At 38.0% G+C, this 14,728-nt stretch overlaps 2 protein-coding genes across 2 annotated transcripts; one reads left to right on the plus strand and one right to left on the minus strand.

Moving 5' to 3' along the window:
• Positions 1 to 3,947: 3,947 nt before the first annotated feature.
• On the plus strand, positions 3,948 to 8,241 carry LOC133862396 (probable LRR receptor-like serine/threonine-protein kinase At3g47570). Its single transcript, XM_062298196.1, has 3 exons — positions 3,948 to 6,663; positions 6,872 to 7,381; positions 8,154 to 8,241. The coding sequence occupies exons 1-2, from the start codon at positions 3,957 to 3,959 to the stop codon at positions 7,366 to 7,368; spliced, it is 3,204 nt and encodes a 1,067-aa protein (XP_062154180.1). The 5' UTR covers positions 3,948 to 3,956; the 3' UTR covers positions 7,369 to 7,381; positions 8,154 to 8,241.
• Positions 8,242 to 11,296: 3,055 nt separating this feature from the next.
• Positions 11,297 to 13,752, minus strand: LOC133863364 (uncharacterized). Its single transcript, XM_062299305.1, has 7 exons — positions 13,594 to 13,752; positions 12,838 to 12,927; positions 12,711 to 12,742; positions 12,554 to 12,605; positions 11,854 to 11,943; positions 11,669 to 11,755; positions 11,297 to 11,335 (listed from the first exon to the last, which is right to left on the minus strand). Exons 1-7 carry the CDS (start codon positions 13,750 to 13,752, stop codon positions 11,297 to 11,299), a joined length of 549 nt encoding a protein of 182 aa, XP_062155289.1.
• Positions 13,753 to 14,728: the final 976 nt, after the last annotated feature.

Below are 14,728 nucleotides of genomic sequence, written 5' to 3' on the forward strand. Positions count from 1 at the left end.
AAACTTATTGTATTGCCCAATTAAATGATTCAGGAGGTCTCGCACTTTTGCCTCTATTTGATCCTCCCACACAGGCCCATTGCATTTTCTCAACCAAGACATCAATGCCTTCATCTTGAAACGCGGGTCGAGAACAAAAGCAACATACAATATTAAGTTGATCATATCCATAGTCCCTCAATACTTTTCGTATTAAAACTCACAGAACTGAGGACCTGATCAAGATTAAGACAACCATCATTCAATGAATGTTGAATAATAAAAAGTTGCAAGAAATATAAATTAGATATGACATAAGTTGAACCAGAGAACATCATTGTGGTATCATAAAAATTGGGTTGCCCAACCACTTATTCGGTCAAGTGGATCTCATAAATGGTTTCTCGCAATTATTTGCCCAAATTTGAGAGAATTCGAGCAAATAAATAGTCTCTCACAATCACTTGTCCAAATTTAAAAGAATTCGAGCAAATAATTTGAGAAGATCCTAATTCTCTCTTGCCTACCTTATGGCGTGAATCCCATGAAGGGAATCATGTTGTCATAATAAATAAATATACTATTTTTTATGGGCATAAATTTTCTACAACCCACATGTAAAAGTGACATATGTCCATTGGCATGTGAGAAACACATGTTGTTTTAATAGCATATGCTTCTTACATATTTTTTTAATAGCATTAATAAAAAATATATATATATTTCTCACATGCTTAAAAATATAGGTTGTAAAAAATTTCCTACGAACCATTCACTCGTAAGAAATTTATGTCCAATTTTTATTCATAAAATTAGCTGGCATGAAACAGGCCAACTTTTAAATACCCAACTACCAAGCCAAACATTTAATGTATTCAATTCATCTAATGGCTTTAATATCTCTGAATATGAATGCAATCAATGCATTTAATTCTCATGTTTCAGAATTTCAGTTCTCTTACATTTTAATGATGCGTTTGGTTCGAATATTATTCAATATTCGAACTGGTTTTTTGAATTAAACCCGGATCCATGTTGAATAAAACTCAGCTGGCTCTTGAATATTGTTTTGAATGCGGTTTGAATTTCGAGGTGATGAAATCATGAAATTGATGAGTGAATTTCGAGCAGAATTTTCTTTCAACTGCCAGAAGCTGGCAAATAAAATAACAACAACAACAACAAAAAATCAAGAAAAAAAAGAAAATGGGGTGGCCTACGAGCCACTCCCAGAGGTTGCCGGTGCCACCTCTGGTAGTGGCTCGCGTTCACCCCAGGGGTCGAGGGGTGGCTGCGCGCCACCCCCCGACCCCCTAGGGGTGGCTTTTGAGCCACCCTGCGTGGATTTCAGGGTGGCCCAAAAGCCACCCCTAAGCCTTAAGGGTGGCCGAAAGGCCACCCCTAGGGCCGAGGGTGGCCGCGCGGCTACCCCCATTGGCCGGGGTTGGCCGCGCGCCACCCCTTGAGCCCTAGGGGTGGCTTTTCAGGCCACCCTAAATGGATCTAGGGGGTGGCTCGAAAAGCCACCTGAAAAGCCTTAGGGGTGGCTTTCGGGCCACCCCAAATGGATCCAGGGGGTGGCCCGAATGCCACCCAAAAAGCCTTAGGGGTGGCTTTCGAGCCACCCCTGGGGCCGGGGGTGGCCGCGCGGCGACCCCTAGTGGTCGAGGGTGGCCGCACGCCACCCCCTGAGCCCTAGGGGTGGCTTTCGGGCCACCCCAAATGGATCCAGGGGTGGCCCGAAAGCCACCCGAAAAGCCTTAAGGGTGGCTTTCGGGCCAACCCAGGGGCCCAGGGTGGCCGCCCGCCACCCCCTGAGCCCTAGGGGTGGCTTTCAGGCCACCCCAAATGGATTTCGGGGTGGCCCGAAAGCCACCCCTAGGGGGTGGGGGGGTGGCGCTCGGCCACCCCCACCGGCCACCTCTGGAGGTGGCTCACAGGCCACCCCCCTCCCAAGAGATGGCTACTGGCTGCCCCAAAACCATATTTTCTCTCATTTTTTTTAAAAAATAAAAATAAAATTTTTGTTTTTTAGTTTTTAATTTTTTTTTGTTATTTTGTTTATTATTAATTTTATTATTTTTTACTATACCAATCATTATACACAATTTTTCATACAATTCAATCACTTTCTACCATTATAAAACACTTTTTTTCAATCTCAAAAATTCATCACTCAAATAATTATTTCCCTCCCCATTCAGTGATTGAGTCCCTTGACAAGGGCAAGACGTGTGCATAAAGCAACGGAACTTGGCATATATATACCCCGACAATTTTGGGCCCCTTGGTGACCAATGAGTGCGAAAAATCCACCAAATGTAAATCTGATTCATCTTTCATGTCAGTGGCAGAGTTTTTGAAAGTGTCTGTCTATTTCTTTCTCGTCTTTCTGAGTGACATGTTGGATCATTCATTAATTTATAATGGTTTACGATAAAATTTAAGTTTGAAGGGCATTTTTGCATGAAAACTGGAGATTTTGGTTCTTGGCTTTAATTGTTTCAAATTGAGGGTTTCTTGTGTAACTAGATGTCTAATTAATTACTTGCATTAATGTTTAATTTAGATTTGATGCGATGAAATTGAGAATGAGATATGATTTCGTATTAATTGTTGTATGAGTGTAGTGTTTCCGTAAGGAGAAGATTCTGATTTATCGATCTTCCTCTTAACAACCAGATTATCTTCCATGTAGATGTAATTGAGTAGGACCCATGATGAGATTTATTCCCAACATAAATAAATAATATTGAATACATAACATCAAGTATCAACAAATACTCATACATAATAACCATTAAGATTCTTAAAAATATTAAATATCGACAATAAAAATATTATGTAACAACCATGCAAAAATCATAAGTACACAAATACATTTTTTTTCCAACGCAAACAGAATATAGACAGATTACAGATAAACTCACTACATCAAACCCACATCAACGCTTATATTCAAATATGAAATAGCGAAATAAAAATTCACATCAAGATATCTCTCGTTCTCCTTAGGGTAAGGCGAGTTTGCGGGTTTTGAAAAACTCATTTTTGCAAGTCTGCGCGGTCCACACGACTTTACTATAACTAAGCCCGTGTTGGATAGAGGATCCGTTAATTCCGAGGCAAGGTGGGGCAGGACAGTTTTGTGGGTTCGGCTAGGTTATGCCCACTTCGATTTTTAGAGGCAAAAGCTACGACTGTAAAAATCAATAGAAACAAATGAACATCGGTTTTTTTTTTAAAAAACGTTGCTTTTGGCAAAGCCATCGTGAAACATGATATCTTAATAATAATTATTATTATTATTATAACAATTATAATTTTAAAAGCCTAAAAGGAATTTCTAGAGGACAAAAGCTTGGACCGTAAAGACTAAAGAAATAAATGAAAAAGGTTTTACAAAAAGAAAAAGAAAAAAGCATTGCTTTTGGCAAAGCCATTAATTTGATCAACTTTCTAAAAGTCGAAGTTGGGTTGATTAATGCCATGTCTAATGGTTTGTAGAAATCTTTTAAGCAGCAAATGTTAGCTGGTCAGCAATTGTAAATGGAAGTATCTCAAAAATATAAAAATAAAAAATAAGAAATGGGGAAAAAAATTCCATATGATTTGATTGAGTACTGGTCGATCTTGTTACATTAAGTTAATATAAAATTACAAGCATTTTGTTATCTGACCAGAGCCAGTGTGGCTGGTGAGCGGAAGCTCGCCCATACCCCGACAAGAGGAGAGAAAAATGAAAAGTAAAAGAGAGAGAAAAAGGAAAAATAGGGAAAGAGAAACAAAATAAAAAATAAAAAATAAAAAAGAAAAAGAAAGGGGTGGAACCTGGCAATTTTGGGCAATTGGGCCCCCTTGTGTACGTCAATTTTGCGAAGAGTCCATTTCTTTAGCCCACGTACGGAATTTCCCTCGTACCATTTTCTTTTGTTTCTTGAGAGACATCAAGAAGTAGCAACGAAAACAAACCAACCATGGGGCTTCCCTCCTTAAGTCCCGCACTCTCTTGCTCAGCTCTTTGCATCCTAACAATCGTTTCGGTCTTTTGCTTTGGTTCCACCACCTATGGCTATGGCATTGGCGGGAATGAGACAGACCGACTAGCCTTGCTTGAATTCAAGGCCAAAATAGTCAATGACCCTTTCATGGTTTTGAGCTCATGGAATGACACCACCCACTTCTGCCTGTGGCATGGTGTTACATGTGGTCGACGCCACCAGAGGGTCACGAAGTTGCGCTTGCCATCTCAGAAACTCGTGGGATCTATATCCCCTTTCATTGGAAATTTGAGTTTTCTAAGGCATCTATTTCTCCCAAACAATAGCTTCACTCATCAAATCCCTCCAGAAATCGGCCGTTTGCATAGATTACTGGGGCTACATTTGGCCAAAAATTCAGTAGGTGGCAGAATTCCTACAAATTTATCGGGGTGCTCTAACCTCAAGCGTTTCAGACTTGATTTTAATCAGCTGACTGGGGAAATTCCTATCGAGGTTGGCTCCTTGTCAAAGCTCAAAACGTTTGCTGTCGACCACAACCTACTAACAGGAAGTATCCCTCCATCTCTTGGCAACTTATCGTCACTTGAACAACTTTATTTACCCCTAAATAATATAGGTGGGAGTATTCCTAGTGTTCTAGGGCAACTTACGAATCTTACAGCTATTGCTTTTTCTTTGAATCAGTTTTCTGGCACCATCCCTCCATCAATCTTCAATATCTCTTCTATTACAATTCTTGATGTGGGATATAATCAAATCCAAGGGAGTCTTCCGTGCGACTTGGGGATAACTCTTCCGAATCTCCAAATCTTCTACGTGGCCCGTAACAAATTTACTGCAGGCTCCATTCCTCATTCAATATCCAACGCCTCAAATCTGGAACGACTTGATTTTGGAGGGAACAAATTTACCGGAAACATGCCTTCTTTCGAAAAGTTGCGTTGGCTACAATTTTTGAGCACTAGCCACAACCACCTAGGAAGTGGGGGAGCTGATGACTTGAATTTTCTCTGCTCTTTGACCAACGCCACTAGCTTAGAGCAATTGGCTATAGACGGCAACAATTTTGGTGGACTCTTGCCTGAATGCATCAGTAACTTGTCATCTACTCTTAGAATGTTGGCAGTAAATGAAAATAATATAGTTGGAACGATTCCGAGTGGGATTGTAAATCTCGTCAACTTAGAGACACTCCACATGTGGAATAACAGACTTTCAGGTAAAATTCCCGCTGATATTGGAAAGCTTCAGAGACTACAATCAATGGTTCTTCACATAAACAACCTCTCTGGCAACATCCCGCACTCTCTTGGAAATCTGAGTATTTTACTCGAACTATCTTTAGAGCATAATAATCTTCACGGAAGCATACCTTCAAGTCTAGGAAACTGCCAATCTTTGCTCTTATTAAGTCTTTCTAAAAACAATCTCAGTGGTACCATACCTCCTCAGGTCTTTGATCTCTCATCCTTCTCAATCGGTCTCTATTTGTCCCGTAACCGTTTCACCGGTCCCCTTCCCATGGAAGTTGAAAATCTAAAAAATCTAGGTGAATTTGATATTTCAGAAAACATGTTAACCGGTAAAATTCCAGGGAGTCTTGGAAGTTGTGTTAGGCTGGAGTCTTTACACATGCAAGGAAACTTCTTTGAAGGGACCATTCCATCAAGTTTTGGTTCTTTGAGAGGACTACGGGAATTAGATCTTTCTCGAAACAATTTGTCAGGAAAAATTCCAAATTTTTTTGTGGGTTTCAACTCATTGCAACTTTTGAATCTATCTTACAACAATTTTGAGGGTATTGTGCCTCCAGACGGCATTTTCAAGAACTCAAGTGCAACTTCAGTTGTGGGAAACAGTCAATTATGTGGGGGACTACCTGAGATGCAGTTGTCTAAATGCAACTTCAAAGAGTCTAAGAAGACAAAATTGAACTTTACCATGAAATTAATTATCTCCATAGTTTGTGGGCTTCTAGGAGTAATTTTTGTGTTGTTTTTTTTATTTGTCTTTTGGTTAAGAAGGAAAAGAAAAGAACCCACTTCAAGTTCTTCAGGAAATTTGCTTTTAAATTTGTCGTACCAAAGTCTCCTAAAAGCCACCAATGGGTTCTCCTCCACAAACTTGCTTGGTGTGGGTAGCTTTGGATCTGTGTATAAAGGAATCACTAACGAGGGTCGAATGACGATTGCTGTCAAGGTGCTCAACCTTATGCGACGTGGAGCTGCCAAAAGCTTTCTTGCTGAGTGTGAGACCCTAAGAAACATCAGGCATCGGAATCTTGTAAAGATACTCACAGTTTGTTCAGGTGTTGATTATCAGGGTAATGATTTCAAGGCTTTAGTTTTTGAATTTATGGTTAATGGTAGCCTTGCAGATTGGTTGCATCCGACTGCTATAGAGGATGAGGCGCACCAAGTGCAGAGGAATCTAAATCTTTATCAAAGATTGAATATCGCCATTGATGTTGCAAGTGCATTGGAATATCTCCATTATCATTGCCAAACACCAATCCTGCACTGCGACCTCAAGCCGAGCAATGTTCTTCTGGACGATGAAATGATTGGACATGTCGGAGACTTTGGATTAGCAAGATTCGCTCCCGAAGCTAACCATAACTCTTCAGCCAATCAGTTGAGCTCTATTGGCGTAAGAGGAACTATTGGTTATGCGGCTCCGGGTGAATACTCTTTATCATTTCTCAGTTATAATCTTTTTTTCTTCTAAGAACATGTCTAAACTTGAACATTTCTCATAATAAAAAATTTAGCATTTTAGTATTTTATTTTCTGGCTTCATCACATAGAGAGTATCGATCATAGCATAATTCCTTTCTTAGCATTAGTTATAGTCATATTACAATTTATCATATATATGTTGACTTGCAGAGTATGGTACGGGAAATGAGGTGTCCTCCTATGGTGATATATATAGCTTTGGGATCCTCCTATTAGAAATGTTTACTGGAAAAAGACCCACAGATAACATGTTCCAAGGCACTCTAAATTTACATTCGTTCGTCCAAGAAGCTTTGTCTGAACGAGTGGTCGAGATTGTGGATCCAATTCTTTTTAAGGGAATAGAAGAAGAGACAGCCATGAACAGTACTGATAATAACAACAACACCAAAAGAGAAGAAGAGATAGCCATGAACAGTACTGATAATAACAACAACACCAAAAGAGAAGAAGAGATAGCCATGAACAGTACTGATAATAATAGCAGCACTAGAAGAAGCAGAATTCGAGAGTGTTTGATTTTGATTTTTGGGATTGGAGTTGCTTGTTCTGTTGAACAACCAGGAGAACGGATGAGCATGAAAGATGTTGTAATTGAGCTTCATTTGGTCAGAAAGAAACTTCTTAAAACTACAAGTGGACCCTAACATTAACGTACAGGTAATATTGGTAGATTGTTTATTTCAATTTTAATGATGATTATAAGCTCACTGAATTTTGCCGTCTATTTCTTATTTCAATTTTTATGCCAAGGAATGAGAGAATCTTGCTCTCATTAGGTTGAAACATAATTTTTTTTTTAATTTTTTTTTTTTTTAAAAAAAAAAAAAAAAAAAATCTACTTATAATACACCACATAAACCGGTGTAATAAATAGGTGTGAAGAAGAGCATTACTCTTTAAAAGTTTGATTGTATGTTTGATCAAAGACCGTAGAGGAATTCTTGAAATTTTGTATATGTGCACGATTTAAGTAAATTTGGTTAACCAGAATTTTTTTTTTTTTTTTTTCCCAAACTACCTCAATATGATTCACAAAGAAATTATGGTTGCTGAAATTTTTTGAGTTATCTTAATACTATATGTCTTATTATAATTTCATGTGTTTGTCAAACAAATAGCGCAAGTCGAGCTATATTTTGTAATGAGATGCATATATGTTTTAATTATTTTGAGGTTAATTTAAATTAATGATGTTGGGAATGATGATGAAGTTTATTACTCATAATAGACTTTTACTTGTATGCATATATAAAAGTGTTTTTAAAATGGTATTGTATTATGGAAAAAGCTAACTTATTACCATGTTATGCACACTTGAAAATTAAGCATACTTTAGTTATTTGATATATTTGTTGTTCAAAGTATATTATATTGTTATACATCATGTTAAAATTCATGATAAGATTAAATCTTATTAATCTTTTTTCAGATGATACAATGGTTCAAAACCCTTGTAATTTGAGAATATGGGAGTTCTTATATATGGTTCAAGCTCACAAGGACTTGGTAAGACGTCTTATTTGTGTTTGATGTATTGAAATTTGGTTGATATTGATGTTTAAACTTTATTATGTTTGAAAACTTTTTATGTGCTTTTAAATATTTGGAGTTGGATTGTAATCGTTTAATTGTGAATTGTTTTATCTCATGGATTGAGTATTGTTAGTTTGATGCAATGCGATTGTTATGTGGATATTGAGGACTTTAATTTAGGGGATGGAATTTGTGGCTATTAGTTTGCAAGCTTTTACTTCTAAAAAATAATAGTCAATCAATTACATAAATAAAAAATATATAATCAAAAATATTGTTAGCATAAATTTTTTTTAAAATTCATGAATATACTACAAATGGACAATATTAAAATTATTCAAAGAATCTACTAGATTAGTCTTTACAGTATATGGTTATTCTACAAGGCTAGTCTATATACTGATTATTCAAATAAAATAAAATAAAAATTATATTCTTCTAGACTACTAGCCTATTACTCAACCATTCTAGACTCTCTGATTAGTCAATCTATCAATTTCACATATGACAAAGTGAAAGACTTAGGAACAGTTAATCTAGTTTATACAGTACACGGACAAAGTGAAAGACTAGTTAGTCTAGTTTACACAGTACACACCACACAAAGGCCAAAGCTGAAATATCCATTACTTTTTACTCCATGACAATAATGAGTCTGATGACACGAATCTCGATTAGATTTAGACCATTACTTTTACTTTTCTTTTCTTTTCTTTTTCTTTTTCTTTTTTTTTTTTGTATTTTGAGAATTTGAGAAAGACCATTATTTTAACTCCATCATACGGACTATAAATCATTAAAACTGTTTGGGAACAGAATAAAATAATTATTCAATCCGGGTTTTTTCTAAAACCCACCCACCCGCCCAAAAACCCGGATTTTGACCCGAATTTTGAGATTTCTGGTGGGACCCAGCGCAGAAAAAGTTGACTAAAACAATATTAATATTAATAATTTAAATCAATATAAAATAAAAGAAATTAATATTAATAATTTAAAAAAAAAAAAAAAAGAAATTAAAAAAAAAAGACAGAGGGGTGGCTGCCACCTTGGGGGAGGCCGCGCGGCCTCCCCCGAGTACTGGGGGTGGCCGCGCGGCCACCCCTGACCCTTGGGGAAGGCGGCACGGCCTCCCCCGAGTACTGGGGGTGGCCGCGCGGCCACCCCTGACCCTTGGGGAAGGCCGCGCGGCCTCCCCTGAGTACTGGGGGTGGCCGCGCGGCCACCCCTGACCCTTGGGGGAGGCCGCGCGGCCTCCCCCGAGTACTGGGGGTGGCCGCGCGGCCACCCCTGACCCTTGGGGAAGGCCGCGCGGCCTCCCCCGAGTACTGGGGGTGGCCGAGCGGCCACCCCTGACCCTTGGGGAAGGCCGCGCGGCCTCCCCCGAGTACTGGGGGTGGCCGCGCGGCCACCCCTGACCCTTGGGGGAGGCCGCGCGGCCTCCCCCGAGTACTGGGGGTGGCCGCACGGCCACCCCCGACCCTTGGGGGTGGCCGCGCGGCCACCCCCAACCTCCTCTGGGGGTGGCGCGCGGACACCCCCATTGCCTGGGGGTGGCCGGGCCACCCCCAAAGGGGTGGCTGCCGGTTACTCGGGGGTGGCCGCGCGGCCACCCCTGACCCTTGGGGGAGGCCGCGCGGCCTCCCCCGAGTACTGGGGGTGGCCGCACGGCCACCCCCGACCCTTGGGGGTGGCCGCGCGGCCACCCCCAACCTCCTCTGGGGGTGGCGCGCGGACACCCCCATTGCCTGGGGGGTGGCCGGGCCACCCCCAAAGGGGTGGCTGCCAACCGGCAGCCACCCTTGGTTCATTTTTTTTTTTTTTTTTTTTTAATTTTTAATTTTGATTTCAATTATTTTTTTTAAAAAAAATTTATTTATTTATTTTTAATTAAATAATCAATATATAATAAATTATTATTATTTAAATTATTATTTCACACAACTTTTCAAAATACCAATTATTATACACAACTTTTTAAACTATCAATCATTTATTACCATTAAAATATAATATTTTTCAATCTCAAAATTCAACACCCAAACACAATTTCTTACCTCGATATTTGTAAATAAAATTAGAATTCAATTCTAATCCTCAAAATTCAATACCCAAACGCACCATAAAAGATGAAAGATAGCAGCAGAAAGCAAACCATATTCATCAATAAAGAAGAAGATAGCAGACAACCACGACTTTACGAACACAAGACAGACAGACTCACCAGGGTTTGCAAACGTCACCACCATCAGCAATTCATTAGACAAAGAAATATAGCAAAAGAGGCCAAAGAGCCAACTTCTTGAGACCAACGGCAGCAGCAACGGTTTCCCAAAAAAAGATAGGGAAAATGGTTGTTTCATTGTTTGCTTTAGATTAGTAGTGCTTTAGATCAGTGTAGCCGCCGTACAAAGAGAAAAATACTATGCATTTATACGGCTGTACTCTTGGGCTATTGCTAGGTGAAAAAGTGTTGTTGGGTAACTTGTATTGAACTTGTGAATTGTGAGAGATTAGCCCAAATTTGAGGTAACTTAATTTTTTTTGAAGGACTAGGCTGGTTGATTAAACTTAAATTTCTAGGGACAAGAGTAAGCATGGACTTAAATACTCATATATTTTTGTTTTTTTTTAAAAAAAAAGATGTAGGGGCGGGCATCCCTGCCCGCTCCCCCCCCTAAATCCGCCCTTGCCTACATGGTCAACTGCAAGAACATGGAGAAGTACATACATACTATCATAGGGCTTATAATATGCCAGGCTTTTCTTTTAAAATTAAACACAGGGAAAGCTAAAACTTTCAACTACATTGTTGTGGGATCCCTTCTTATGGCCTCGTCCAGTTCAATCTTTGTATTGAGCTTTTGAGTCTTAAAGCTCGACTGAAAGGATGAACTGAGAAGCAGGGCAAATAATAACAAAGTTTCAATTATATATATCACAATATACACAAGCTGAACGTACATCTCAAGCAACTAAAGAAAGGGCTCCCACAACTAGAGCAGCTCTTAGTTGATTCAGTTTCAAGCTTCTCCCATATCATGAAGCAGGAGGGCGGGGTAGCCGCTTGGCAATTTCCTGCCAAAACAAGGAACAATGCTCAGTCTTCCAAATTTCATAACTATGGACTCCATAGACAAGCCTATGCATATTATAGCCTTGATAGTTTCCCAAAATAGTATGTCATCAACATAATGTGTCATATAAAGCAAGTGCTCCATGGCCTTACAAGGTAACAAATACAAAATTTTGTAAATAGACAGCATCCTGTTCACACCACCAATAACAAGAAGAGAGCACTTCTAAAATTTCCCGTCAAACTCAACCGTTCTGAGTTGTATGTAGTGTAACTTGTTAACATGCAGCCGGTAATAGAAACAGATATTTATAAAATGTCTACGTCAAAAATACCTCAAACAGCTGATTTATATTATCTGCCGTCTTTGCAGATGTCTCAATAAAAAACATTCCATTCTTCTCCGCAGAGTCAATGCCATCCTGCAAGACGAAGAAAGATATATTATATAATAGAAAAATGAATGTTAGTTAGTTTGTGGGCATATAGAATGCGTCAAATTGAGAAATATTGCACTCACCTGAACTGGTACTTCCCGCTTCTCTTGAAGATCAGCTTTGTTACCAACTAAGGCCATGACTATATCAGGACTTCCATGTTTTTGCAGTTCCTATAAAATTCTATATTCATCAATTGTTTGGAAAAGAAAATTTGCTCTGCAAGCGTGGGAATTAATAACTAGCTTAATCAAGGCACGCAGTTTACATAACTATACACTTTTCTAGTTAAAGATGCCATGCAGTCTACATAACTACACCTTTCAGGGAAAAGATGCCATCCATAAGCTGTTAGCACTTGGAGTACAATGACAGTACAACAACCCAGTTATCTCGGAGCAAGTTATTTGCTGAATATTTCAAGCAAATAAAGAAATCCCACAACTAGAGCAGCTCTTAATTGATTCAGTTTCAAGCTTCTCTCATATCATGAAGCGGGAGGGCGGGTAGCCGCTTGGCAATTTCCTGCCAAAAGAAGGAACAATGCTCAGTCTTCCAAATGCAAAAGAATTTCAAAACTATGGACTCCATAGACAAGCCTATGCCCAGGCCCCACTAATATTATAGACTTGATAGTATCCCAAAATAGTATGTCATCAACATAATGTGTCATATAAAGCAAGTGCTCCATGGCCCTACAAGGTAACAAATACAAAATTTTGTATATAGAGAGCATCCTGTTCACACCACCAATAACAAGAACATAGAACTTCTAGAATTTACCGTCAATCTCAACCGTTCTGAGTTGTATGTAGTGTATGTTGTTAACATGCAGCTGGTAACAAAAACAGAAATTTATAAAATGTCTATGTCAAAAATACCTCAAACGTACAGCTAATTTATATTATCTGATGTCTTTGCAGATGTCTCAATAAAAAACATTCCATTCTTCTCCGCATAGTCAATGCCATCCTGCAAGACGAAGAATGGATTTATTATATAATAGAAGAATGAATGTTAGTTTGTGGGCATATAGAATGCGTCAAATTGAGAAATATTGCACTCACTTGAACTGGTACTTCCAGCTTCTCCTGAAGATCAGCTTTGTTACCAACTAAGGCCATGACTATATCAGGACTTCCATGTTTTCGCAGTTCCTATAAAATTTCATATTCATCAATTGTTTGGAAAAGTAAATTTGCACTGCGAGTATGGGAATTAATAACGTTAACCAACTTAATCAAGGCATGCAGTTTACATAACTATACACCTTTCTTGGTAAAGATGTCATGCAGTCTACATAATTGCATCTTTTAGGATAAGATGCATTTATAAGAGTACAAGCAGTAGTCTTCCAATCATTTTTCCTATAATTAGAAAACAATACTACTTTTTACTTCCTTATAAAAAAAACACTTCACAATAGATTCTTTTATATTTCTCTATATCAAATTAATAATCTTTCTTACTCTAATTATATTCTTTTTCTCTTTTCTACTTTTTTTTCTTTCCTACTTTATTACTCTATCAATTAAATAATTTTTTTTGATTAAAATATTGGATTGGAAATGAATAGTAGACATATATATATAGAGAATTACTGTTCATTCTCAACCCCTTCGTCTAAATATAAGGCATCTACTATGAAAAGTTTTTTAATATTTTTCATAAAATTTTCCTTAAACATAAGAAAGTCAACTAATATAAGATAATTGCTGTTATTCATCCAAAAACAAAATAAAGATTTTATTCATCCAAAAACAAACCAGCCCAATTACGCATCAGTCCGATTCCCAACGTAAACTATTGCCAACCAAGAGTACCAAGCCATCAAGTAGGAGTTTTCCCCCACTAAGAAATTCCTTATTTTTATCAAAAAGTTCGCTGCTACGTGCCAGTTTCAATGACGTATTCCATTCACACAATAATTGGTGCCAAACATGGTACATGTAATTTAGTGACCAACCAACATACATCACCATTTAATTAAAACACCTCCATAAACAAAACTTTATTGTTACTGTTACATTAATTTAATCTCACAAAAAGTCACCAGGTATGATTAACTCAACTAGCAATAAAGAATATTAGATTAATGGAGCGAGGTGATTGCCAATAAAGAATATTAGATTGGAAACCAAGTGTTTTACAATCTAACGTCTTAATGTTTCAAGTTTCAGAAAAAAAAAAAAAAAAAAAAAAAAAAAAAAAAGGGGTCAACACATCAAGTATTTTGAGCCATTTTTTTTTAGAGCCGTTTTAAGGCCTTAAAACTGCTCTAAATGTTTTGAGCCATTTTTTTTTTAACCGTTATGAGAAGGGGCAACACATCAAGTATTAAAAACCTGAAATAAGCTGTTTTTTACCTAAAACGACTTTAATTTGAGCTGTTTTTATTAAAACGACTCAAACTTGTTTAAGCCGCTTTTTAAAACAGCTCAAAATGGTTGGAGTCGTTTTGGTAAAAAGGGCTCAAACTGGTTTGAGCCGTTTTGTAACAAAACGACCTTAAATAATTGGAGCCGTTTTAAAGACCCTAAAACGGCTCTAATTTTTTTTTTTTTTTTTTTCAATAAAAAAAAAACCATTAGTTTTTTAAAAGCCGTTTTAGGGTCCCTAAAACGACTCTAATTAAAAAATTTTATAAAAATTTTATGGTAGCCACGTTAGTACTAAGGTATGCCACATGGACAAATGTCGCGCATGTACGCAGTTAGTTTTGGATGGAAAAATGGACGGAAGTACCATTTCCCATACCACATATACTATCTATGATAAAAATGAAAACTTAAAGGAGCAAAAAAGAAAGTTTGCAAACCACATAAAGCAATTATGTATTTAACCCTTAAAATTAAAAACAGTTAAAGCTAAAACTTTCCACTACATTGTTGTGGGATCCCTTCTTATGGCCTTGTCCTGTTCAATCTTTGTATTGAGTTTTCGAACCTTAAAGCTCGA

The sequence above is a fragment of the Alnus glutinosa genome, chromosome 3 (genome assembly GCF_958979055.1).
Source record: "Alnus glutinosa chromosome 3, dhAlnGlut1.1, whole genome shotgun sequence".
Lineage (NCBI taxonomy): Eukaryota > Viridiplantae > Streptophyta > Magnoliopsida > Fagales > Betulaceae > Alnus > Alnus glutinosa.

Excerpts from the sequence above, each read along its gene's own strand:
- LOC133863364 (XM_062299305.1), bottom strand. The coding sequence starts at position 13,752 with ATGGTGATGTATGTTGGTTGGTCACTAAATTACATGTACCATGTTTGG. Across the intron at positions 12,606-12,710 it reads TATGCGGAGAAGAATGGAAT|CTGCATGTTAACAACATACA; the intron begins GTTTTTTATTGA and ends TTTTGTTACCAG. Across the intron at positions 11,756-11,853 it reads AGCGGGAAGTACCAGTTCAG|GATGGCATTGACTCTGCGGA; the intron begins GTGAGTGCAATA and ends TTCGTCTTGCAG.
- LOC133862396 (XM_062298196.1), top strand. The coding sequence starts at position 3,957 with ATGGGGCTTCCCTCCTTAAGTCCCGCACTCTCTTGCTCAGCTCTTTGC. Across the intron at positions 6,664-6,871 it reads TATTGGTTATGCGGCTCCGG|AGTATGGTACGGGAAATGAG; the intron begins GTGAATACTCTT and ends GTTGACTTGCAG.